Source organism: Aulonocara sp. 'chitande type north' Nkhata Bay, linkage group LG1 (assembly GCF_057382095.1).
Source record: "Aulonocara sp. 'chitande type north' Nkhata Bay isolate Kocher_YH1m ecotype deep benthic linkage group LG1, A_spYH_male_GT1.1, whole genome shotgun sequence".
Taxonomy (NCBI): domain Eukaryota; kingdom Metazoa; phylum Chordata; class Actinopteri; order Cichliformes; family Cichlidae; genus Aulonocara; species Aulonocara sp. 'chitande type north' Nkhata Bay.
The window spans coordinates 34,278,112-34,305,886 of NC_141344.1; the positions used below are offsets into that span (position 1 = coordinate 34,278,112).

Below are 27,775 nucleotides of genomic sequence, written 5' to 3' on the forward strand. Positions count from 1 at the left end.
ACACTGACAAGGAGGAAATCTCATATTACAGTATGTTTTATTTCAAAAGCCAAGAACAATACCAACATTTAAAACACTTAAGGTATTAATTCTTTCGAACTACTCGTGGCAAGGACCATGTGATGGTTGTCCTTATTGGAGGCTATAAGTCTGCTTCCTGTCTCGGAGTTCAAAGGTAACCCACAGTGAGCGTGGATCCTTCTTGTTTTTGCGCACAGTGATCTTTCCCTGAAGCTCTTCCCCTAAAGAAAATATCAAAGACAGCGAAATATGAGTACAGTACACCTTTTTATACTGAAGTCACATCACATTTAACTGGAGGGTCTCTCCCTCTTTCTCTTTGAAGGGATGCGTCATCATTAACTCATCTGTGAGCTGAAATCTACCCCTGAGGGATAACTTTCCACAAGAAGTAGAACTTTGCTCAAAATATAAAGGCTGTTAATAAGACACATTACAGTAAATCATCAGTTTTGAAGTAATATGAATTAAAAGAAATCAAATATAAACAGTTACAGCCAAAAACCACGTAAAAATCTGCAAATGAAACTCAGAGTTTAAAGAAAGACAAGATTTTTACCATCAGTTTGTCTTAATATATTCTAGTCAGGTAGGATTACTAACAAAGGCAGGAAGTCCCAAAGCACTGAACCAAAACTGAGAGGAAAAAAAAAGAGCATTTTTTGTAAAAGAGGAATGTAGAAAATGTTTCAGTATTTTCTACATTCTATAGTGTTAGCAAACAACAAAGAAACACCAAAACACCAAAATGCTATAAAGTATACATGCAGCTACATATGTCATATTTGCTCAAGTGCACTACTGATGTGTGTGGATTTTGTTTTTATTCACCTTATAGAAATTTCAGGGAAATAAAACTGGACATATCATGCACTGATAAAAAATAAATAAATGAATAAATCAAAAGACAGAAAACAATTAGACTGAAATCAATCCGTGTGTCCATAGTAAACCAGAAATGAGTAACTGCTCATAAAAACAAGTCTTCCTGATGCCTTGCAGCACTACAGTGCTGCTGAGCTCAGGCCTTTGCAGTATGAGTTGAACGCACTGTCGCTTACAGAAATGATGATGTGTGTAAAGGCAATGTGGTTTAATGTATGTTAATAAGCAAGATTGTCTGTGAGCGTGCGTGTATGAATGCAGATGTGTCGCGATCCCCAGATGGCAGCAAGGAGGCAGCGCGTCTACAGTGCGATGCACGAGTGATCGGTGAGGCTGTGAGAAGGCGCTGCTGATTATGACGCATAATCACTCTGATTAACTTCACGTTTGACTGCTGGAGGTAAATGAATGTTTACCCAAATGGCAAACAAGCATCCTCTCACGCTCTCCATCCCCGGCCTGCCTCCTCTCCGCATGCTGCGCGCTCCACATAGCTGGAGGTTAGAGGAGGACGACGAGAGAAAATGCTGACAGTGGAGCTTTCTCCAGCAAACTGTCCGCCATCGCTGCTGTCATGTCTTACTCGTTTCCATGCCAACGGTGCTGTCACAGAATCTGCTGCTGGTGCTGTGCTCTGGGGCTGTCACTTCACTACAAGGAGGGCAAACAGCCGTGGCGTTTCTCTGTGGGGGCTTTTACAAAAACAAAAACCACTGTGTGACAAATTGTAATGGAACATAAGAATATTCCATATTTGGGTGTGGAAAGTGGGGGCCACTGCTATGTTGGGAGAGAACAGTGGTGAAAACTTTCTAGTTTATTACAACCTTATTACTGAATCACTTTCAGAAAGAGTATTTAAAAACAAGTAACCAAACCAAAAGTACACATGACAAGAAATCTTAGAGGAGAATATTGTTTGGTGCTGTCTTACTAAAATAAGCAAAGTAGTCACTTGAAGGGAGTGATGCTGTTCCAAGACCTGCATATATCATTCAGCATTAACACACCAGCACTCACAGATGGTAAAGTTACCCATGCCATGTGCAATAGTGCACACTGATCCTACTGGAAATGCTCTCTTTTTAACTGTGCGTTGATAGCATATGTTTATATATTAAAATTGCCCATAGGTGTGAGTGTCTCTCTGTGTTAGCCCTGCGCCAGGTTGGTGGCCTCTCCAGGGTTTACCCCGCATCTCACCCTATGGTAGCTGAGCTAGGCACCAATTGTTTTATTAAAGCTGCTCCTTTAAGGACCCAAAGATCATCAACAAATAACCAAATTAATTTTCAGATGTTCCAACAGGTATTTTTCAGCAGCTTGTCCAGTCTTTTGTTGCCCTTGATCTGTTTCTAATTTGTGAATGGCAGAAAAAAAAAGGGTTTACACAGCATCGCAACCTTTTTAGGAAATAAAGTTGTACTAGTTAGTTAATCATTTATTATTAATCTCTGGCTCTCTTCCATAGCACATCTTCCTTCCCTCACTCCCAACCGGTCGCAGCAGATGGCCGCTCCTCCCTGAGCCTGGATCTGCTGGAGATTTCTTCCTATTAAAAGGGAGTTTTTCCTTCTCACCGTTGCCTGTAGCACTTACTCATAGCGGGTCACATATGATTGCTCGGGTTTTCTCTGTCTTCTTTGTATTATTGTAGGTTCTTTACCTTACAATATCAAGCGCCTTGAGGCAACCGTTATTTAGATTTGGTGGTATAAAAATAAAATAAAATTGAATTACTACACTGGTTAATAACTTTTGTAATGTTCTTTTTTCATGCCAATCATCCAGTTTGTTTTTTTATAACTAATAAAACTTTACCAAAAGATTTCTACAAAAGACAATACACAGAAATGTTGCAAACCTGAAAACAAGATACATCCCATAGTAATAAACTGAAAGACACCATTCTGCCCCCGACTCCACCCCCAACTTAATAAACTTGGTCATCGGTCAACAATATAGAAGCAAAACTACCCAACCGTGAAGGAAAAGGTCACTGACACACATGCCTAGTTTGTCTTTTCCTGTGTCTCTACAAAGGCTGAAGTCTGGTCTCTGTGCATTTGACTTATAAAATGAGACAATTTCCACAATCTAAAGCTGATAAAGAAAACCATTAGAAATCAGTCAATGATAGCTATGAAACAAACTCTCTTTCCTTATCCTTGTTTTTTAGGAACTGAATATACCTAAGCCATAAGTTTCTAGAGGACTGGGTTTTGCCTTACTGGTAGTCTTGTGATGGAGTGTGGTGGTTTTGGGAGGCTGCAGTCAAACTTCACTTGATAAGAGGTTGATAAAGGCCAAAGAAATAATTGCTTGACCTTTGGTAACCTTTTGTTAAAACAGCACTGAAAGGAAAATAAAAATGTCTTGTGACCAAAGACTCATGCTCTCTAAGCTGTCCGTCTAATGTCAGCTGTGTATTGCAGCATACAAACAACCCATGACAGAGTGTCTTTTCAGTCATGGTGTATGCAAGCAGCTCTGCTGTAATCAGTCAGTGCAAACTCCCAGTGGAAGAGGGCCTCGTGCTTTCAGTAAACTGGCCGTTCAGAACCTTGGAGAAAGAGTTAACCATGTGTGGAAATGAGTCGGGGAACGGTGTCGGGCTTTCACTGCGATGTCATACATCACCGTGCCAGTATCATTAAGCACCACCAGGCCCACAGAAAGCGCCCATGTCAGCCCAGTGCAGCGTTTCTCCATGAAATTACACCAGAGTTATATGTGATTCATTTAAACTGTTGTCATTCACATTTCACTTAGCACTCCTGTAGTCTCCTGTAGAACTAGTACCACCATCTCCCTCTAAAAATCTTTTTCTAAAAGTGTAAAGAAAGGGAATACGAGGAGGGAAAGTCGCAGAGAGTATAAAGAGGGACGCGCGCACAGTTAATTTAGCAACACAACAGAGCTAAAAATAGTTCATTTCAAGCACATGTTCACTCTTAAAGCTTCTGGGGATCCTTCTGTCATCCTGATGTATATTTTTATACAAAAGGGCAAGCCACAGCAGCTGACTTCACCTGACACTGATGTGATGCTCATAGCTACATTTCACTCACAATTCTCTGGCATACTCCCTTATGCTCCAATCTGCTTTCATCTAATCCTTTTCTGCTTCTCAGGTCTCGTTCAGCGCACAGCGAAGAGGCAGAGGTGCAGAGATGATGGATTGTATATCCCGAGCACCGGTCTGCACTCACAACTGATCCATGTGTTGAATTACAACCCTGAAGAACTTTAAGCTTAGCTCGGCCACTGCTGCTCGACAGCTCAAGGACCCTCAGAGTTCAAACAGGATAGAGGGGGAGGGTTGAGGAGGTAAAGAGGTGTTTAAACTGTGCCTGGAGAGGTGAGGCAGGGAGGGAGGGGTGAGGATATTTGGAAGAGCTACGGTTCCACTCAGGACACACGAGGTGAGTCATGAAAATGGGGGCAGGAATAAAGACTACCTGACTGACCAATGAAAGCCTGGATGATGATGCACGCCCATGTTTTAGCTGCTCTGACTAGCTCTGAGCACGTAACCAGGGCACTGCTTCAGCTCAAGGTACTTTCTTGGACCGAAACAAAAAAAAGGCAAAGAAGAAAATGTGACCTTTCTCCAGTGAACATTAAGCAGGTAAAACTGTGAAAAACAGACCCTCCTCTTCAATACTAGAGCTACACAAACACACCAGAGCATGACAAATGATTTTCTGTTTAATTTATTACGCTGCCAGTCGGGAGGATTTGCAGCAATGTTTTGTTCCAGGCTGCTGCGTGCCTACTCTCTCTTGAGCAAGGGCCTCCCACAGAAGTGCGGCCTTAGAGTTAATTACTGCTGCACCTCGTACAAACACATCAAATAAGATTTGGTCCCGCCACGATAAATCACCACAGCCTGAGCCAATATGAAACACAACCACTGGCTGTTTATGCTCAGCCCTTACTTCGGCCAATCAGAGCTAAAAGTGCTTCTCAGTCATAACCCGAGAGGAGAGGCCATTGTGTGTGTGTATGTGTGTGTAACAGAGACTTTTATCATCTTCAAGGTAACTTTAGAAAGTTTTCTCTTACAGCTAAGGGGAAGTTTAGTACAGAACTATGCAAAAACAATTGTGCATTTCAGTGTGTAAAGAAGAATGTGTGTATATGGGTGTTGTAAAAGTACACCATGGGAGCCTAGCAGGCAGCCGGTGAATGCTGTTAAAAACTCCATTTCTGGTTTACAGCCCCTGGAGGAGGCTGGAGACCGTTAGGGTGCTGGGGTAGAGGAAGCACATCAATAACCTGCTTCTCCCTTCATTTTATTCTTCCATTTAACTTTTTCTGCTTGCACTGCTCGGTTCAAGCTTGAGACGCATGCACAAACTGATGGATCTTTATGGACTTAATCTGTCCAATTTGAGGCAGAATCTTCTAGGCTGAAAAAGCTCAGGCTACAAACACATCTGTGTCTGTGTGTTTAATGGTGCAACATGACATTATGCCTTCTAGATAATTCAGGACTAGGTAAAATAGGCACTGATCAAAGAAGACCAGAGTGAGACAGAACATGTGTAGAGGTGGGAGGAATGAACAAGTTTAAGTCTACAAACTGGTCTAGTGGCCTCTAGAGGTAGTCATATCCATTACACTCCAAAAATAACCAGAGCTCAGAAGTTTCTACAGGAAAGGTAACATCCTATGAAGGATTACCAGAGCCAGAAGCTGATGGCAGCACATGCAAAAGAGGAGTATACCTAGACACACCACCAGCCAGCTGCCTTCCAGACTTATATTCAAATCTGCTGTTTCGTTTTAAATTGTAATTTTTTTAACCCAAATTAGCAAAAACTATAACTGTCAGCTTGTAGATGTTACTGTTTGATTTTCTGACATTAATATGCTCAGACTGCCAATGGCCAGTCTGTGAACAGACTGGCCATTGGCACATGAGGTTTTTTACATTTTTGGTGTTCACCGGTTGTGTACAGGATAGTTGTTTATTGGAGGTCCCGAAAACATGATAACACACATGATAATAAGCATTAATGTACACCGCATATTTAAAGGAAATCGGCTCTTTAGTTTCCTGAAATCTAGAAATCTACAAAAATGCACACAAATAATAATACTACTACTACTAATAATAATAATAATAATGAAGCCCTGTTTTGTCATAAGCCCATAGAACAGTTTTGGTGCTGCTTAAATCTTTGAACTTGAAATAAACAGAATTCTGCCTCAAAAAAAAACTTGACCTGATTTAAATGATCTCCTGTTCATGATCATATTGCTAGTCTGAGGTCACTCTCTGGTGGACCATTTCTGATGAATTTCACTTTGTGCCCTGAGATTTCACCTGAGATGGACCTTAGACCTAATTTTTGACTATTCTTATTACCAACATGTCTTTTACCAAAAAATAGGCTGATGCATTCATATTATCGCTGTCGCTCTTCATTTTTTGGCATAAGGAGAGGGATGGGACAGTAAAGTCTAGCATTGTGCATGCTCTAAAGGATGGCACTGCTTCAGATGGTAAAAATGATCTGCAGTGTTATATGCCTTGCAGTGCATACTACAGGACAAAATCTCTTCTCTCTAAAAAAAGAGCAGAGCATATCACCACAAACATTTCATACAAACTGTTAAGCACGATAGAGGAGGGGTGATGATTTGGGCTTGTTTTGTAGCCACAGGATCTGGTTAACATGGAGTGATTGCACCTACCATGAACTCCCCCTGATTAAGATATTTTTCAGTCTAATGTCAGGCCATCTGTCTGAGAGCTACAGCCTTGCTGCAACAGGACTATGATCTTTAGCATAGCAACAAATCTCTGGCTGAAGAAGGAAAAAACAAAATCAAGGTGGCCCAGTCAAAATGCTAACTGTAACATAATTGAAATGCTGTAGTAGGTCTGTAAGAGAGCTGTACATAAATTAATGACAACAAACATCAATGAAATGAGAAAACACTGTAAAAAAAAAGTGTGGTCAGCATTGCTCAACAATGTATTAGACTGACAAAATTAAACAGAAAAGTAAAACTTAAAATTATTACTGCTAAAGGTTCCACAGACTACTAAATCGTGGGTTGAACTTTTTGTGTTTTTCACACTATTCTTTTTCACATGACCATGTCATGCACTATTATGTGAAAAAATCTGGTGCATAATGCTTCTTGGTATCACTGTGCAGCTTCCTAGTTCTGTTCTGTTTTAGCATACTATTCTTCTCTGCTCTCTCTCTGATGCATTTATCTTCCCTAGGATAATGCAAAGCCCGTGATAGCGTCTGTGCAGCATCAGAAGTTTTGACATTCTTATCACCCTGGGTGCTGGCCTCGCAGGCTGAGCACGGCTAGGAGTAGCTGGACATCAAGCGGCTCTGTCCCCACACAGGTCATTTATTACAGCAGACTAAGTCTGATATCTGGCCACTGAGTGGACAGCCAGTCTCAAAGCTCATCCATTCCCACTTCAGCAGACATATCCATGATTCCCATTATGATAACATAGAGAGAAAGAGTTTACAGCAGTAATAAATGTGAAATCATCCAGACATTATGTATTACAGTGGTGTGAAAAAGTGTTTACCCCCCTCCTGATTTCCCTTTCTTTTTTATGTTTTTCACATCTAAATGTTTCATATTGTCAAACAAATTTAAATACTAGACAAAGATAACACAAGTAAACACAAAATGTTTTTTCCAAATGAAAGTGTTTATTATTAAAGGGGAAAAAATCCAAACCTACCCTACCTACCCTGTGTGAAAAGGCGATTTCCCCCATAAACCTAATAACTGTTTGGGCCAACCTTCGCAGCAACAACTGCAAACAAGCGTTTGCGATAACTGACAATGAACCTTTTACATGGCTGTGGAGGAATTTTGGCCCACTCATGTTTGCAGAATTGTTGTAATTCAGCCACGGTGGAAGGTTTTCGAGCATGAACCACCTTTCTTAAGGTCGTGCCGCAGCATCTCAATCGGATTTAGATCAGGATTTTGATGGTTTAAGAAAAACAAATGAAGACTTTGGAGTGGCCTAGTCAGAGGTGGACTTGCTGGTGTGTTTTAGATCATTTTCCTGTTGCAGAACTCAAATCCGCTTGAGGTCACAAACAGATGGCCAAATATTTTCCTTAAGGATGTTTTGGTGACAGCAAAATTCACAGTTCCATTTACCACAGCAAGTCTTCAACGTCCTGAGGCAGCGAAACAGCCCCAAACCATTATATGACCACCATATTTTCTGTTGGTATGATGTTCCTTTTCTGGAATGCTGTGATACTTTTACGTCAGATGTAATGGGACACACACCTTCCAAAAAATTAAACTTTTGTCTTGTCAGTCGACAGAATATTGGGGAGTCTTGGGGATCATGAACATGTTTTTTGGCAAAACTGAGACAAGCCATTACATTCCTTTTGCTCAGCAGTGGTTTTGTCTTGGTACTCTGCCATGCAGGCCACTTTTGCCCAGTCTCTTTCTTATGGTAGAGACATGAACACTGACCTTAACCTTAAGTGAGGCCTGCAGTTCTCTGGATGTTTTCTGGGATATTTTATGACCCCTTGGGTGAATTGTTGCTGTGCTCTTGGCCACCCCGGTAAAGTTCCATGTTTTTGCCATTTGTGGATAATGGCTCTCAATGTGGTAGGCTGGAGTCCCACGGCTTTAGAAACAGCTTTATAACCTTTTCCAAGCTAAGATATCTCATTTATTTTGTTGTTCATTTTTTCCTGAATTTCCTTGGTATGTTGTCGGACTTTTGAGGATCTTTTGGTCTACTTCACTTTGTCAGGCAGGTCCTACTTAAGCGATTTCTTGATTAAGAACAGGTGTGGCAGTAATCAGGTGTGGGTGTGGCTAGAGAAATTAAACTCAGCTGTCCCAAGATGTGATATACCACACTTAGTTTATATTATAACACACCTTCATTTAGAAACTGCATTTTGTGTTTACTTGTGTTATCTTTGTCTGGTATTTAGTGTGACAAACATACAAAAAAAAACAGGAAATTAGGAAGGGGCAAATACTTTTTCACACCACTGTATATAAACTGATATACTGTGACGGGAATACCATTTTTGAATGCAACACTAGCAGCAATAATCGTTTCTTTTACAATAAAGAGAAAAGAACTGGCTGGTTGAGTTTGAGAATCAGCACCATGTCTGAAAAGGAAAACATGCTGGAACCTTCAAATTCTTCAACCATTTCTGAGATGAAAAGACTTTTTAATAAGGTGATCTGACTTTGTTTTTCATTTTTGTTTTCTAACAGCAAAACCCCTGTGTGTTAAACTGAGGAAGAATGCCTTTACTGCCAGCCACTGGAGAGCCAGCTTTATCTGAGGGATGAAATTTTAGGTTTAGCCAGCCCTCAATTTTTGAAACACCTTTTAAACCTAGTTGAGGCTTAAGATTTAGTTTTAGGGATATAGTTAGAATTAGGTTAAGAGTTGTACGGTTACTTGTGATCGTTAAACTTGGAAATGTTTAAGTGAATATAATAAAATAAATGGTGAAATAAATGTCCTCACAACAACAAACACACTGACACACTTGTGTCACGCTTGTGTCACACTTTTGTGCTTATATGAGGGTTTAGTAACTGATGGCATTTTGTAAAGTGTGAGAGCCACACCACAAGGGGCCTTGACATGATAGCATAATGGCTCTGAGTACCCTGCCGTGGGCATCTGCTTGTGATTCTAATGGACACACATGACACCATAAAACAAAATGTCTTCTAATAATGTACTTCTGCGTCAGTGTCCTCACAATGAAGTGAAATCTGTAATATTTAAAAAAATATAGCTATTAGATGAATCACTGTATGATGCTGTTAGTGAACACAAGACACAGGACAAGACGTCCAGTTCAGTTTGGTGGAGATTGGGCTTAAAGAAAGTCATTTCCATAAACAATCATACAAATACGACTCACATCAAGCTCTATCAGTTAACTGTCTTTTAACGTGCTGATACAGCGATTCCGCAGATATTTGACTGGCCAGTTACAAAACGCCTCCCTTGTAACATATCATGATTCAGAAGCCTGCAGCTGGCTATCAGATGAAGTTTTACATGGTGCCTCTGATGGCTGAATGCGATTTGTTTTGATCCCTCGCTGTCACTGTGTTTGACGGATAATGGGTGTCAACCAGCCTCACTACATCTCCACCACAGACAGATTACTGACTGCAACACGCTATGACGCACCCCAAAGGGTCCAGAAGAGTGAAATGATATCATGAGAATTACCACACCTGAATATTAAATGCAAACCTGCCTATAAAATATGTAAATAAGAGTAAAAAAAATTAAACTGAACTGAGTAGACAGTAGCACTAAACGTTGCACAGTGTCGTAGAGTGTTTCTCAGGGAAGTGTTGACTCACCGGCTTGGACAGACACAGGTTTCTCCAACAGGAACACGGTCTGTTTCCAGTGTGTCTTTGTGACCTGAGGACCAGTGGAGAACATCACCTAGTAATGTGGAGAGGGAAAAAACATTAGCAGAGCATCCTAAAGTCAGTACTGAGTTTCTATAAAGGAGGATCACTTTGTCATTTTGTATTATTGTGCAAAAAAACAAAACATTTGAATGCTTAAGGACTTCAAATCTATTTATAGGGCCAGATTTTTGTGAAAGAAATTAGCATTAATGTGAAACTATTTCAAAAGAGGAAACCATGTTTTTTTGATTCCTGTCAAATATGCCACAGAAAGCAGAAAAAAAAGGTGAGGTGAGTTTCTGTTAAAGCTGACCCACTCTTACAGCTATTGGTCTCTGAATCATTTATAGCTGAGTATGTACAATAAACAGAATCTTACTGAAATTCAAATCAATAGAATGCAACTTGAGTTTCAGGTAAAAGAGGAAGTGCAATCAGAAGGCGTGTCTGTGCTGCTCACACAGCTTGGCATCGCCTGTTCCAACTGGCCGGCTCTGCTGGGTAAGTGCTTGTATCAGCAGTCGGCTAGGACGCCCGTCGATTGCCAGCGAATGCCTCAGGGAGGAGGAACACGCTAAAGCGTGAACATAATTGAGTTTCCGTTAAATGGCTCGGTCGCTGCTTACCTTGTTGCTGCAGCCTTTGTCGAAGAAAATGTCAAAGTAGCCCACAATTGCCTGCAATGAAATATGAGGGGTGTGTTAGAATGTGACAGTACAATAAACCCCTGGATTTGTTTGACTACACTGCAACGGTGACATGCAGAGCTGAGAGAGCGAGTGCGCACGAGGCTGGAGGCAGACCATGTCTCGAGATATTAATGAGCAATATGAGCCACATGATAAGGACTGGGTTCAAGAACAAGACAGTAAAAACAAACTGGGAGAAAAAAAAAAAAAAACTTTCGATATGCACCCTTATCTTTGTGTTTAAAGTGCTCCTTAAAGGAGAAAGCGCAATTCAGCTTTGTCATGTTATTCTTACGTGTGAGAGTTGGGCATATTGATGCAAATATCAATAGTATCAATAGTATTGATATCAAGGCTGGTATTGCTATTGGATCAATACTAGCATGATAGGATCGATACTTTGATCAATACTGCCACTAAGTTTAGTAGGAAGCCAACTAAACTGCATTAATTTAAAAAATAATATAAAATAAACCTTAAACATGCACAATGAAAAATGTTTGAACCTTTTTGTGTTGACTTTCTATTTTGTTTCTAGCCTATAGAACATTTAAAGCACAGACATTGACAGAGACATGATCAGATGGATATTTACATTCCAGGCCTCCAAACTTGGTGGTCATTAAAATATGTTCAGAATTTGAAAACTGAACATGATTCATCTCATGAATCACGACACACTGCTCTCCACTGGTATTGGTATCGGCAGTACTGGCCCTCTATTTACAGGGCCAGTGTGCAGTATTGCACAGCCCTAGTGTGTGGTCTGTAGAGCCACAGTGGCAATGCCAGCTTACATATAGTAGATATCAAAATGAGTTGTATGGGAACTGCATTCTATTTTCTTCAGCCCCACTTCTTCTCAAAAACAACTTGCTTTCTCATTTAGGCTGAGTCAACAACATGTCCCCGCGTGCTCCCTCTCACCTCGCTTGAGACTTGTCACTGGACAAAAGAAACAAATTACCGCATGAGGCAACACTGGGCGAAATTTGCTGACAGTAACAAAAATATATACCTTAGATTGTTATATGAAATTATCAAAGGTGGCTATTTTGGTGGCAGTGTTCCAATAATGTAAAAAAAAAAAAAAAAAAAAAAATCTCAAAAGTCAGGAAAAGAAGAAAAGGAAAGGTTAAGGAAAATGAATGACGCTTTACTCCATACATTTGAATTTAAATCAACAATTCCCACAAGGAAAAGGGAAATCGGACATCTGAAAAATCTCTGGTCCAATAATGAGCTTTTAACATGTCTTACAGTTGTGTAAATTCACTAAAAACCAGCAAGGAAGTGTGGTTTTTGCTCCAAAACATGCTCTGTAGTCCTGCAGCGCCATAAACACATTTGACTGAAAAACAAACTGAGGGAAAGTCTTTAGGTGACCATTGTCAAATATGAGGTGTAACCCCCCCCAGGTTTGTTTTCCTCTCATATCTGCCCCCACTGGAGGAACAAAGCCACTCTATCAATCTCAGGAGCGCACTTGTAGTGGCAATGATGCAGAACTAATAGCTTTTAATCCTGATGCAGCTGACAACTTGGAGGCCGGCTCTCTGAGACAAAGAAGAGCTGAATCAATGCAAGAGAGGAAAATAGTATACAGAAGAGAGGAAAGGAAGCTGTAAAGGTAGGAAAACAGACAAAAGGTAGGGAGACAAAAACTGCAAGGTAATGGAAGATGGGGAATGGAGGATGGGGAAACCATTTAAATGCCAGAGGGAATGCTGCTTCTTCTTTCAAGACATAAAATACAGTACCATCTGTTCACAGCTTCTGTAAAACTCTCCAAACAATTTCAGATTTTTTTGCAATACTAAAAGTATTTGCAGCACACTCAAAAATACACATACGCAACCCTGATAATCATGCTGCTGTCAGAAGCTGCGTTCAATAAACTCCACGCACCGAGGCTTCAATCAACCTTTATCGACTGAGACAGGCAGGGGCAGCACCGCAAGTCGCAGCTAAACCGTGAGAAAAGAACCCAAAGTGGATAAAAGAGCATGTCAACCCAATGCAATTATGGCTTTTAATGAACGCTACAGAAAAGCTCGCTGCTCAGGTAATTAGGAAATTAGCTGTAATTACTCGTCAGGCAGAGCAGATTCACCTCTCTCAGCCAGAGAGGCAGAGATCATCCTCATCACGCCTCGTCGATGACAATGCCTCATAAGCGAGATTGATTGTCACTTCTTGCGTTGTGCAACTTTCACACAGCCAGCGAGACGGGCAATTAAAATTTAGGCCAGAGAAACTTGCAAATACACAAACAGCTTAGCAGCTCAGAGCCCCATTAAAATCGCAACTGAAAAAACAGGATGTAACAGCCTCATAAATAAAACAGAAGAAGATCAAATGAGGTCTGGATGACTCACCTGATTTGTACATGTTTTAGCACTTTTTTAATTAAAGAGGAAGAGAAGAACTTATCAAACTTATCCGGGTGTCCGAAATGACTTAGTAAAAGCTTGAAAGTTCAACTTCAGATGGGTATTGAAAACAGTAAAAAGAAGTTTATTTTCGCATGGAAAAAAAAAAGGTGAATTCCCTGAAATGGAAATTATTTTAGTATTTAAACAGACAACAGGCATCATGTCACAGATTACAGAGTTGTTATAGCTAGCCAGAGGGCAAATATTTGCCCATGTACTCCCATATTTATTTTGAGCCTTGTCTCTGTCCACCTGATGAATTTAAGCATGGTAATCTCTCTCTTTATTCCTCAGTTTCTCCAAAAACTGGGAAGGATACTAAATTACAGCACGGCATATAGCGTTTTTAAGACAAATACTAATGCCGATATTTTGATAAAAGTATTGGTCTCAGCATTTATGTCAGTTTTATGAGCTTATAATGTGACAATGCTGTCACCGATAACTTGCTCACACACACTTCCTGACTTTGCTCAGATTCCAAACACGTGTGTGGTCATCAGGGACACTAAAGAGTACGCTCATGTGCACAAACTATACACCATCAACACTCATAAATAACATGATTGAATGGCGTTTCTCACACATCTTTGCTTTTTTACTTTACATTTATCGACAGTTAATGGTACCAGTACTGGCAACGAGCAAATAGCTAATAACGACCGATATAAGACCGCCGCCCATGCTAAACAGTGATCTCTATGCTAAATGTTACAATTTTCTTCACCAGTAGATGGACTGCTCCATCTACTAAGCAGGTAGCAAATAGTAGGTGTTTGCTGGAAAAAAGCTGTCCTGTTTGGCGTTAAACAAAAAAAAAATTTTGTGTCATACCTGACATCTTATGAAATCAGATAAAAGCCTATGTTTCCTACCATATAGGGGATGAAGACAAAAAGGGATCAAAAACATAAGACAGAGGAGAGGAAGCACAGAGCCACATACACACACAACCACACACCAAAAACAGGACAAATCAGAACGAGCGCTTTTCATTTTCATCAGCGTTTAGCCTTGGGCCCCGGCTCTGTCTGTGATAAGTGATGACAGTGGGATTCTTGGCGGCCCACAGAGGAGGCTCTGCAAGACTGCAGCTCTCCGGCCCCCATTCTCCAGGAAGAACAGGGGGAAAATTAATAATTATCATCATGGATAACACCAACAGGGAGCAATTCATCATCGCTCCTCTTTCGCCTGGCTATGTGTCAGCGAGCCGCGTGGCCCGTCCAGATACTATTATACGGTGGTGGGGAGGGGGATGCATGAAAAGAGAGGGTGGGTTAAAAGGACGGAAAGGAAGGGGCGGTGAGGTGGAGGGAGGGAGGGGGCGGGAGAATAGAGGGCTAATGCGCTTTTGATGGGGTTTATCCAGGCGTGGAGGCTTCAAGCACGACCACCTCACGAGCAAGATGTTGTGAATTCCTCCCCCCTTCCCCCTACGTTTCTCCTCTCAGCCTCGCCATTCAACTGCAGCCGTGAGGCTCAGGTGGAGCACGAGTCAGCACACCTGCAGGTGGTGTTCCTCATTCGTGATGCTCTACAGTAACAGTTAGAGAAGGTCGAGAGGCAAGCTGTGCAAAACCGACTGTTTGCTCCACTGCTGAGCTTTGCTCCTGAGTGCTTGATGAATGCACGAGTGGAGGGCATGTTAAAATAGCATAGTCACACGGCATGAAGACAAACTCCAGCTTTGTCACTTTAAAGCCTTTACCTTTGGGCGTTGGTCACTGTTAATTTGTTTGTCCCAAAGTGTGGGACACAGTAACAAGTAATAAGAGAAATTCAGTTTGAAATTAAGTATATCTTGGAAGGGCCGCAGCACTCTTGACTTTGGGAATGGCTGCTCTAAATCACTAATCAGGCCAAAGGCTCTTTTAATTATCTACATCCTGTATTTACTGACTAATTTTATACAGGTCACAATTTTGTTTAATTAACAGGTTTACCAAATTTAGTAGATTGGTATTGCATTGGTCAGCAAATGCCCTTTTTAAATACTGAACCGGAAATAGTGCCATTATATGCTGTCAGTGCTGAATGTTACAACCACTATTCATAAATACATACTAGAATTACCACTGTTAGAATCACTATGGCTACTAATCAGTGTTAAGGACCTGGTGGATATCAGTTTCCTTTGACCTAACTTGAGGGAGCCCAGAACAAGCTTTATACAACTTTGTGATCACATATAATAATAATAATAACAGTAGTAATAGTGAACTGTATCGATGTTAGACAATGCTATTTGAAGGGAAAACACATTCTAAGCACATTTTTTTCCTCAATCAAATATAATCTAGCCAATTAAAGTGCTGCGTGTATTACCCTTCTGTAGACAGACATGCAGACTTTTAAGTTTAAACTCAGAACACTTCCTCTGTAACTTTCAGGACATTTGCATAAATCAGTGTGCTGATGATGATTTGTAAGTGGAAATAACCTGCCAAGGCAGTTTTTTTCTGACAATCAACTGATAGCTTAACTCAAAATGCTGCATAGTGCTGCATTGTTAAGAGTTAGAGTGGATTTCTGAAAATTGTCCTTGAAGTTGAAGAGTACCTGTCCTGTCAGTCCAGAAGGCCACCCCCCCCCCCCTCCCTTATACACCCAATTCAAATTTGATGGAAAGCAGGTAAGAGATGGATTGCTCACTTTTTTTTCTCTGTAGCGCTACAGTAGCTATGTCAGCAGCACCGAGACAGCAGTGTTAAAATTAATTACAGACAGAAACTTATTCTCTCCTGCTATGCCATCAGCATTCATCTTTTCCACCCTTAGGAGAGGGGGTGAGATATTTTGCTACTCACTCTACAGTTTAGGTAAATGGATCATGATGGCAGCAATGCTTTAGAGGGTTAAGCCAAAAAAAAAAAGATACAGATGCCAGACCAGTCAGAGTTTTAATGAAAATTTCAGCACATATAGTTTGTATGCAGCAGGTAGATTTCAACGTTTGCATGTAAACAGGGTGCAAAGTGTGTGGAATTCAAGAGGGAGGAAAGGAAAAAGGGACTGGGAAAAAACAGCAAGAGTGAAAGGATTTGTCTTGTGCGTGAGCGGCGCAGACGCAGGGGTTGTGCTGTTCATTTAATGCAAGGTTAGGCAGGCTGAGCTGATGAATGGACTGTCGACAGGAGAACAAAAGCAGGCGCTCCATCACAGGACAGGAGAAGCAGCTCTCCCTCACCAATCCCTGAGCACTGGTCCAGGAGCAGTTTACCCTTCACACACCCCAATCTTAACTACTACTGAGGAGCTGTGGCCAATACTGACTACAGGTCAGTGTCTTTATGGTAACAACATGCTACTCCCACAGGGCAACAGTCCGTCTGTAAATCCTGAGACAAGCAGGCTGGATACTCAAGGCAGGTATTTACAATTTACACGAGTGACACTTAGAGTACTTGCATTATAAATGCAAAAAAACCAAAACAACCCTACATGAAACAAGCATGACTGAACGATAAATTGTACACATCAGACGTACACACACATACAGTATCTGTCCTCCTACATACATCACAGCAACTGAGAATAATAAGACATGTGAAACAACAGGAAGAAAGCAGGACAAAGTATTGCCAAAAAATAACAATAAACTGAAAAACCACTTCCGTAATGTATGATCCTATCATCTGTTACCTCTAACATGACTGGACTTACAATCCAGAAATAGAAACGGGATGTTTTCAATTACAGAGCAGAGAAGACAGGAAAAATGAAAGGATGTTTACAAATCCCATTAAATCCACCAGCCTTACCCAGGGAGCACAAGCCAGATAATAACCACCTATTGATTATCCATTAAACCCATACACCAGTGCGGTAACACTGCAGCATAGTACAAAGCTGCTTCAACACAATAGGCCTTGTTATGGACAAATCACTTCTCTCCAAGCCCACAGTAGTGAGGCTCTTCTTTAGCTGGGTGGTTATTATTGGTGTTGCAGAGAGAAATGTGTCTGTGATGCTATAGGAAGTTCATGGAATTGGGTGGCATGACTGGAGGGGCTGATGGTGGCTGCCAGAGCCAGTCCAAATGGACTCATAAAGCATTCTTCATGCTTTGGTGCCATGCACTTCAATTTTGTACTGAAGTTTTTGGTCAAGCTGACCTACTCACAGGTTCAACTAGGAGTCAGATAATGCCTCACACAGGACTACAGTTGTTCTCATCATTCCACATGTGCTTTGAGTGCTAAAAATAAATAAAATTAACAGGTTGAGCAAACTTTTGGAAGGACATGCACGAATGTGGTTTGAATATTACCAGTTAACAAGGCTGGATTAGCTTTGAAATCCTTTCTTTTAATATGTGCTTACGTGTTTTTAACCCACAAAGTATTTGTGGGTGATGAAATAATTAATTATGTATGACATGGAAAGCAAAGCAGGCCATGTACACTGACTATGTTGTATGGCATGCAATACAAAATCACATTAGCCTGGTGTCTCCAATTCAAGCTGAAACTCTATTCAACATCCAACTGAGAGACAATACAGAGACATAATATATCAGCACGTGCTGACAGATATCTCTTCTGTTTGTACCACCTTGTTCCTTTCACGCAGTATTTCTGATAAATGGTTGCGGATGTACAATGTTGTTTCAGGGGCTTTTTGTGTAGCATGTGGACAGACTACAAATGAACAAAAGCCAGTACGTATATATCTGACTTACCGTGCAGTCTGTGGTGTTTGTTATCTTCAAGTGGAAATCTGATGAAAACTCCAGCTCAGACAGACACACTCTGTTACAGTCAATTGTCTGTAGGGAAAAGGCAAAACTGCATTTAAAAAAAGATTAATAATAATAATAATGACAGTGTGAACTGTGAAGTAATTCAAAGAATAACAGAAAAAACTTGTTGGTATACTTTGCTTTTGAATTTTACATAGAGTCTGTGACAGAGTTTGTTTGTTCATAACAGCAGAGTTGGTCAAATCAAAGCTCTTCACCAAGTTTGGGCAAGTAGAGATTTCTTATAATAGTGTGGCTGTCACGGATTGCCGGGGCAAGCCGTGTGGAATGTAGAAAAGGACCCAAAAGGCAGCAGCTCTGGTGCAGGTGAGTGTTTCTTTACAGGGGTGTTAGTACAAACAGCAGTGGCGACAAAACATGAAACCGGAAACCTAAACTGGGTAAACTAATAAGACAAACCAGAATGAGGATGCAGGGAGGTCCGGAGAAATACATACGGGGAGACGCAGGGAGACCGAGGGGAAACAACACAGACGAACCAGCAACTACTATGACAGAAGACACAACTTAAATACACTCAGAGAACACAGGGGGATTACATACAGGTGGGAACACAGCTGGGAGTAATTAACATGACGAGACTAGGGAGGCAAACTGAAAACACTCACATAAGACACAGACCTTCACAATAAAACAGGAACTTACACAAGAAAAGACACAAACTAAGAAACGCGGACTAGATACAGGAACACACGGGCAGAACAGAGTAAACACTAACCAGAGGAATAACAGAACCACAATCACAGTGGCTAATCTTACAAAATCTCCCCAGTAGTTCTCTATTGTCACTATGTCTGAGAGAACCAATGCTGACATGTTGGAAATAACATACCTGTACACAGAATTGTTTACTGAGAAAATTAAATGTGCTGTACAGGATGCCTTTGTTAATCTATGTTGTGTTTTAGAAGTCAATGCGAACATGTTAACATCAGTGCTTTGTTCAGGTACTGCCTGGCAAATTGAAAACTGGCATATTTTCCTGCCATCACTGTGTTTTTTTGGTACAAAGCTATGATTTCACTCACTATAAATGGTGATTTTTTAAATAAATTGCATTTCTGTTAGGAATCTCATGCAAATATATGCTTAGAAAAAAGTTGGAAAGTAATTATATTTTGACTAACTCGAGCTGGCCGAAAAAAACAAAAAATGTCTCCCTACTGGAGACAAAATAGCTGACTGCAGCCCAGTTAAAGGGCGCTTTAAAGGGTACTATCCCCTACAATTGTCACAAAAGAGGAAATGATTCCTAAATCATATCCTGCACCTGTCTATTATCCTATCAAGGGTGGGAAAAATGACTTTCCTCTACAGCATTCTGACAATCATCTGACATTATTTATATAGCAACTCTAATTAGATACACTCTCCCACTGAGCACCCAGATCAGTTAAATGAATCATGTTACTTTATAACAGTTATGGTGACTAATTAGGGCTGTGACAATTTACTTACTACAGCTTTCAGTAGTAACTGGAAGCTGAGAGCCAAAAGCAGAAAATTGAGTACATGCCAAGAACACTTCTCTTTGTTCATTTTAGCGATTGCGAGGACTCAAACATAGAGGATATTGTTTTTACATTCATCAATCAGATACTAGAATTAGATCAGACTAAAAAGTAAAATATAGATTTAAATATAGAGTGATTTTGGATAGAATCTTACTGGTAGTGGAGGAATACAGTTGTGTTGGAGTCAAATTGTTAAATGTTGCCATTATTGTACTTAAATTTGTAAGTCTTGGTTCAAACTGTAGGATCAAAGACATTCCTTTGTTTCTGACCACCTCCCCAGCCAGTCTGCTGGTGGGGGAGGCTATAGTGTTTTATTATGGGACATCCTATGTGAGGGTTCTGTTTTGTTGTTTAGTAATGCTTGTGTTCTCAGAATAAAAGGCTGCAAGGAAGGCTGTTTATTTGAAGTTGGCTAGGAGACAGGTGAGGAGCGGTTAGCTCCAAGAGCCTGGTTCCAACCAGCCTCCCTTGCTAGCAAGTAAAAACCAGCTAAAGCTGTTCATCTTGCTTCCTTGCTTCGTTAAAGGGAATAAGTTTCTAAACCAGCCGGGCCTGTGGAAGCGCAGACCCAACAAGTTGTACTGCTATAGTGGGGAAAATAATTATTTGGTCTTCTGCTGAATTTGTAAGTTTGCTCTCTCAAAAAGAAATGAGAGAGGCAGAATATCTTGGCTGCCACTTGGCAACTTGAAGTTTCAGTTCCTTCTCCAGATTTTCTACAGGACTGAGGTCTGGAGACTGGCTAGGCCACTCCATGGCCTGGATGTGCTTCTTCTTTAACAACTCCTTTGTTGCCTTGGCAGTATGTTTTGGGTCATTATCACACCGGAAGACCAATCAGCACTGTTTAGGCTGTGGAAAGGAGGTTCTCTTCCAAGACATGGTCCCATCTATTGGCAGTGAAGTAATCCTGTATCCTTAGCAGAAAAACAGCCCCATGACATAATGTTTCCACCGCCATGCTTGACTTTGGGGATAGTGTTCTTTGGGTCGTACATTTCTCTCCCTCTAAACTTAGCGGGTCAAGTTCATGCCAAAGAGCTTGATTTTGGTTTCCTGTGATCACAGCACTGTCTCACAAGCCTTCTATGACTCATCTAGATATTCACTGACAAACTTGAGACAGGCCTGTACATGTGCCTTCTTGAGCAGAAGGACCTTGCAGACGCTGCAAGATTACAATCCATTACAGTGTAGTGTTTCTGATGGTGTAGTTGGTGCCTGTGGTCTCAACTGCCTTCAGATCATTAACAAACTTCTCCCGTGTAGTTCTGAGCTGATCCATCACCTTTCTCATGATCATCCTCACGCCATGAGGCAGGGAGACTGAAATTGTTTATATTTCTTCTATTTCCAAAAGGCTGCACCAATATTTGTCTAATCAAGCTTCTTGCTGATAGTCTTGTAGCCCATTCCAGCCTAGTGTAGCTCTACAACCTTGTCCCTGGCCCTTTGACAGCTCTGTGTTCTTGGCAATGGTGGTGGAGATGTTGGCATGGAAGAAACTGTGGACAGTGCTTTAAGCATACGAGTTGAGATCTGTAGTATCTGTAGTTAAGTGATTAATTGTAACCTTTGGGTACACAGCCAATCTGTGGAAGCCAGAATTCTGGCTGGGTAGTAACTTTTATGTAATGTGTTTTTTGATTTGTTTGTTTGTTTATGTTGTTTGCATTTTTTCTCTCTCTCTATTAAAATTAAACTATCATAAAAATTAGAGAGACTGTTAATTTCTTTGTAAATGAGCAAACTTACAAATTTAGCAGGGAATCGAATAATGATTTCCCCTATTGTATGTAGCAAACATTGTGCTTTTCTTAAGAAACAATTTGGAATACCAAGGAGCAAAATGACTTCTTAAGCTATTTATGATTGGAAACAACTGCATAACATAAGGCAGGTTTAAAGGGAGCAAATTAAACATTGCTCAGATTGAACATTGCTATCTCTTCTCACTGTGAGTAAAAAAAAACTTATCTGCTTAGCTGGAATATATAATTCCATGAAAGGGCTCTCAATTTTCCGGAGTAGCAGCCAGCTTTAATGGAATGTTATTGGATCGTATCAAAGGGAGGCAATAGATGGGAGTCCTTGTAATTTGGGCAGAGGGGCTGTCTATTTGTCACTGGAGGGGAGAAACTATCGATTAGAGGTTTCAAATTCCATTACATCAAGTTCTACCCTCATTCATCACATTCTGAGATGGGTGGAGGACACGGTACTTAGCAAACAGGCCAACTGGCAAAAAAAAAATCCCACATATAAAAGGTATTAGAGAAAAGAGGAAAGAGCAATCCTTCTGAGATATATCCACAAAAGGTGTTCTTAGATATGAGACTCCTTGTGTCTTTATCTGCATATTCTCTGTATACCACTCTCCCACCAGCACAGCTAAAACTACTCTGTCCTCAGTGTGCTGAGAGTAATGAAGTTTCCTTAAGAAGAACTTAAACAAGGATTAGACAGATCAATCACCCAGCTCTACAGCATCACCACACACACACATGCACATACACACACAAGCTATAAGGCCCTATCTCTCTATACAGCTAACTGCAGCTCTCGTTCTCTGTCGATTTTTTAACTGCCTGAGCCCTGAAGACTCTATTTCTCCCATTTGTGTGTACAGGTGTATTGCTGCAGAACATTTTTACTTGTTCGTGTCATCAAACGAAGACAAAATTGAATATCTGATCTCTAATCACTGCAACACAAATAAGGCAGAACAATAAAAAAAGTCAAAGTTGTAAGCTTGATCAAAAATATCTGTGCAAAGTCAGATAAAGAGAAAAAATAGAGTTTAACTTAAAGAGACAAAAAGTTTCTAGTAGTTATTTTGGTTGACAAGTCACGTTTAATTATCTACTGTGTGTCCAGCCAAAAACAACCCCAAATAAATACAGAGACAAGCCAACCATTCAGGTTGTATTGTCATTTTATTTGGTAAAGGACATTACTTTTACTTTTAAATATCAGCCTTGCCACTGGATTTGCAAAGGAGCTACACAGAAGGTTGAATGTTTACCTGTATGACTGTAGGTTCAGAGATGAGTGTGTCTGCTTTCAACACTTCCACCACAGCCTCTGGCACCACAGCCTTCTTCATGCATGTCATGTTAAAGCCATATACATCATCCCAGAATGCAATGCGGTCTTGATGCTTCTGTACATCACCCACAGCTGCCAGGCTGATGTTACAAAGGTCTGGGTACACTGTGAGGAAGCGAAACAAACAAATGAACAAAATTAGTAAAACAGCATCACCACTGTTTGATCAGTAAGCCTCAACACTCACATCCAGCAGAGAAACTGCCAAATTTGGGCTAAAGTCAAATAGCCAAAAACCAAAACAAAAGACACTTAACTTATATCTCTTTTCCATAACATGAATATTCCTTCAAATCCTTTCTTGACCTTGTAAAGATTGACAACAGTTGCTCATCCTTCAGCACATGCATACTTTCTCTTCCTGCCCACTTTGAGCTTTTTCATCGATCTATTAATATTTACTTTAAATCTTGCCTATATTTCAGCTTTCAGACTCTTTGACTGATGTAATATTGCTTAAGGATGATGATAAAGGCACGCAATAGAGCAACACTAAAAATGAGGAGACAACTACGTCAAATAGAGATTAAATAAAATATTCTTTCTCGCTTTTAGTTTTTTAATGTAGCTATTGATCTTTGTTTACTCATCATACATACTGCTTTACAGAAGGCACAATCTCATAAATACTGAACTATGAATATTGTAATAGTGCATTCACAATATACAACATACCACGATGTAATACTTTAAAATACAAAACACAACATCAATGTGTGAGGATCTTCCTGTGATGGGTGGTGCATCGCTTTGGTAAGGGATGGTGCTGTGTACCCTATGAGATGCAGCTGAATTGACCACTTGCACTTATAGTTGTGGGTGGAGTCAGCGGAATTGATAACATTTGGTATAAGAGAGCAAACAAATAGAAATTCCCCAAATTCTTATCATGGTTGCCACTTAGATCTTTTTGAGTATTCCCACAACTAGTTCGTGAGTCGTTGCTGGAATGATGGCATTCACAAAGAGCAACACAGTGCTGGACTGAAAACCTCTTTGCAAATACTTTATTTGCAAGCAGATTGCTGTGGTTGCTCAGAGTTTTTGTGGAAGATGAAGACTTGTCTGCAAGCACTCCTAAATTACTCTTTCACCAGTAGTGAAAGTATGAAAAGTACGATAACAACCAGAAATGGAGACCGTCTACCTTCAAAGTAAAATCTCTAAAAAGTTGTTGGCTACAGTAATACATGCAACTTTTACTTTGAAGGCGGATGTTCTCCATTTCTGGTCTCAATTGCACTACTTCCAAGTTTTACTCCTGCTCGGCTACAGGGAGTGCAGAATTATTAGGCAAGTTGTATTTTTGAGGAATAATTTTATTATTGAACAACAACCATGTTCTCAATGAACCCAAAAAAGAACCCATTTGGCCATAGGTGAGTAGGCCTAATTCCTACTGAATATGATGCACGACTTCCCACGACTCTCCATCCTGGCAAAGAAATATCTTTCATCCCAGCCACAAGTGCCTCATCAGAAAGGGTCTTCAGCACTGGTGGAAATGTTGTCAACTGCCTGCGTGCATCCCTGAAGCCTGATCATGTCAATAGGCTGGTGTTTTTGGCTAAAAACCTTTGAGAGGTTGCAGGAACCATGTTTTGTTGAGCCATTTTGAGATTGTATGGGACTTGGGCCTACTAGTTTTTATTTATTTCTTATAAAAGTTACTACTTTCAGTGTTTCACTTTATTTTTGTTCAGGCAGCAACTTTAGTTGACATACCTCAATGTCAGTTTGATGCAATTGTGCATTGTGTGGCTACACAGCTTGCCTTGATGTTTGGTTATTTGTATGCATAAATACAGGGAGTGCAGAATTATTAGGCAAGTTGTATTTTTGAGGAATAATTTTATTATTGAACAACAACCATGTTCTCAATGAACCCAAAAACTCATTAATATCAAAGCTGAATGTTTTTGGAAGTAGTTTTTAGTTTGTTTTTAGTTTTAGCTATTTTAGGGGGATATCTGTGTGTGCAGGTGACTATTACTGTGCATAATTATTAGGCAACTTAACAAAAAACAAATATATACCCATTTCAATCATTTATTTTCACCAGTGAAACCAATATAACATCTCCACATTCACAAATATACATTTCTGACATTCAAAAACAAAACAAAAACAAATCAGCGACCAATATAGCCACCTTTCTTTGCAAGGACACTCAAAAGCCTGCCATCCATGGATTCTGTCAGTGTTTTGATCTGTTCACCATCAACATTGCGTGCAGCAGCAACCACGGCCTCCCAGACACTGTTCAGAGAGGTGTACTGTTTTCCCTCCTTGTAAATCTCACATTTGATGATGGACCACAGGTTCTCAATGGGGTTCAGATCAGGTGAACAAGGTGGCAATGTCATTAGTTTTTCTTCTTTTATACCCTTTCTTGCCAGCTCTCTGACCTTTACCAATCCAGCCACGGGCCCATCCTTCTGGCCCATCAAGACTCACTCTCATTTCATCAGTCCATAAAACCTTAGAAAAATCAGTCTTGAGATATTTCTTGGCCCAGTCTTGACGTTTCAGCTTGTGTGTCTTGTTCAGTGGTGGTCGTCTTTCAGCCTTTCTTACCTTGGCCATGTCTCTGAGTATTGCACACCTTGTGCTTTTGGGCACTCCAGTGATGTTGCAGCTCTGAAATATGGCCAAACTGGTGGCAAGTGGCATCTTGGCAGCTGCACGCTTGACTTTTCTCAGTTCATGGGCAGTTATTTTGCGCCTTGGTTTTTCCACACGCTTCTTGCGACCCTGTTGACTATTTTGAATGAAACGCTTGATTGTTTGATGATCACGCTTCAGAAGCTTTGCAATTTTGAGACTGCTGCATCCCTCTGCAAGATATCTCACTATTTTTGACTTTTCTGAGCCTGTCATGTCCTTCTTTTGACCCATTTTGCCAAAGGAAAGGACGTTGCCTAATAATTATGCACACCTGATATAGGGTGTTGATGTCATTAGACCACACCCCTTCTCATTACAGAGATGCACATCACCTAATATGCTTAATTGGTAGTAGGCTTTCGAGCCTATACAGCTTGGAGTAAGACAACATGCATGAAGAGGATGATGTGGACAAAATACTCATTTGCCTAATAATTCTGCACTCCCTGTATATATGTGTGTGTGTGTGTGTGTGTGTATGTATGTATATATATGTATATGTATATATATGTATATATGTATATGTATATACAATAATTCTGCACTCCCTGTAGTAGTTAACAAGTGTTTGTAGACAAGTCAGCATCTTCCAACTAAAGTTGACTGCGGCACCCTGTCTGCTGATGCTACACCCTGTTTGCAGTCTATTTCAGTCACCTTTTTCGCTCACTATGTGTTTATACACCTCGCTGTATTCAGTTATTAGTTATTATTAATCTCTGGCTCTCTTCCATAGTGTGTCTTTGCCCTGTCTTCCTCCCCTCACCCCCAACTGGTTCCAGCAGATGGGCTCCACTCCCTGAGCCTGGTTCTGCTGGACATTTCTTTCTGTTAAAGGGCAGTTTTTCCTTCCCACTGTCACCTAAGCACTTGCTCATAGGAGTCTGTGGTGGGGCATGATCTGCGCGCCAGCTGCAGGGGAGACAGATGCACCTGAGCGACATTCGCAATCACGCCTCGCCGGCATAAAGAGTCCGTACTGGATCCCCATGTGGTAAAAAAAAAAACAGGATAAATCCCCCAAAAGCATTTTAAACAGTGATATGCCCCTCCTCAGTTGGTAATGCATTTAAATTGAATTTAACTGTTGCTCTAATTTTCCGAACAATACAAAACACACTCCAGTAAAATAACAGCATCAAACATATGTATCACTGTCCACAGTTTTGAAGGACACTGAATCTGTATCCTGAACACTTGGAAGGCTGCCCAGACAACAATGAGAGAATATTCTGGGATTTTATTTACTCCACTCAAAAGATCATTAATCACAACTAAAGGAGAGAGTGAAAAAATCTGCTCCCATAAATGTCTGTTCTCAGTGATGAGACATCCTTAATGTCAGCAAATTTAATAACTCACAAACTATTCAACAAATTTAATCAGAGAACGCCTTAAGATCCTGGGGGTGTGGAGTTTTGCATCAATTTCATGAAGCTCCTTTAATGACTGTATCCATCACATGTGCACAAAACACTGGCCTGATTACCACTTTGTCCTACTTTCATTCTTCACACTTTACTTTAATACTAAATGGCTCAAGACAAAGGGTGTGGACACACATCCAATTCCAAAACCATGGCTAGCCTCCACTCTTCAGAAACGTTTCCCACAAAAATGAAATTCACTCAAACTTTCAGTTTGAAAGCATAAAAGAAGTCAAGTACTAATGCTTTATCTCCATTAAGTAGCAGCACTCAAACTGCACTCACAGTTCTGTGCACAGAGTTCCCTAAGAAATATCTTGTCAAGAAGTTAGCATTGTGCACTGGATAACTTCTGTCCACCAACATCTAAATATTACTGCTGTCCACCAAGAAACTGCATAGGAAGCATGAGCATCCAAAAAGACTTAAACTTGTGAGATTTGAGACACTCTCCTGACAGTCCAAGTTTTAATGAGTCAAGTTTCTCTACTGCACAAATTACTTTACAAAAGAAGAGGGAAAAAATAGTTAACTAATTTTCCCCTTCAAGCAGACACAAAGACAAAAAAACACAACAACAAAAAAACACAACCAACAACTTCCTTCTGTCCATTATCCCTTTCATTACTTTAGGTGCTAATGAAAGTTCCACAGCATCAATAACAGTGTTAGTCTGCCTGCACTTGCCTGCTCTCGCTCTCTCTCTCTCATTCAGCAGTAACACTGATAACTATGCTGTGTGATAAAGAATGAGGGAGAAAAAGCTAAAATCGGTGTGATCCCAGACTACGACTGATTCATTACTTGTGGAAAAGCAGAT

At 40.5% G+C, this 27,775-nt stretch overlaps 1 protein-coding gene across 1 annotated transcript in view; it reads right to left on the reverse strand.

The window, feature by feature from the left end:
- Window positions 1-24: 24 nt before the first annotated feature.
- The window catches only part of prmt3 (protein arginine methyltransferase 3), a 63,515-nt gene continuing 35,764 nt past the window's right edge, over window positions 25-27,775 (reverse strand). The window contains exons 12-16 of the mRNA XM_086294405.1: window positions 22,779-22,966; window positions 18,156-18,242; window positions 10,974-11,024; window positions 10,291-10,378; window positions 25-242 (exon numbers count right to left, since the gene is read on the reverse strand). Of these exons, the coding sequence (XP_086150531.1) occupies window positions 133-242; window positions 10,291-10,378; window positions 10,974-11,024; window positions 18,156-18,242; window positions 22,779-22,966 (524 nt within the window). The 3' untranslated portion in view covers window positions 25-132. The remainder of the gene's footprint in view (window positions 243-10,290; window positions 10,379-10,973; window positions 11,025-18,155; window positions 18,243-22,778; window positions 22,967-27,775) is intronic.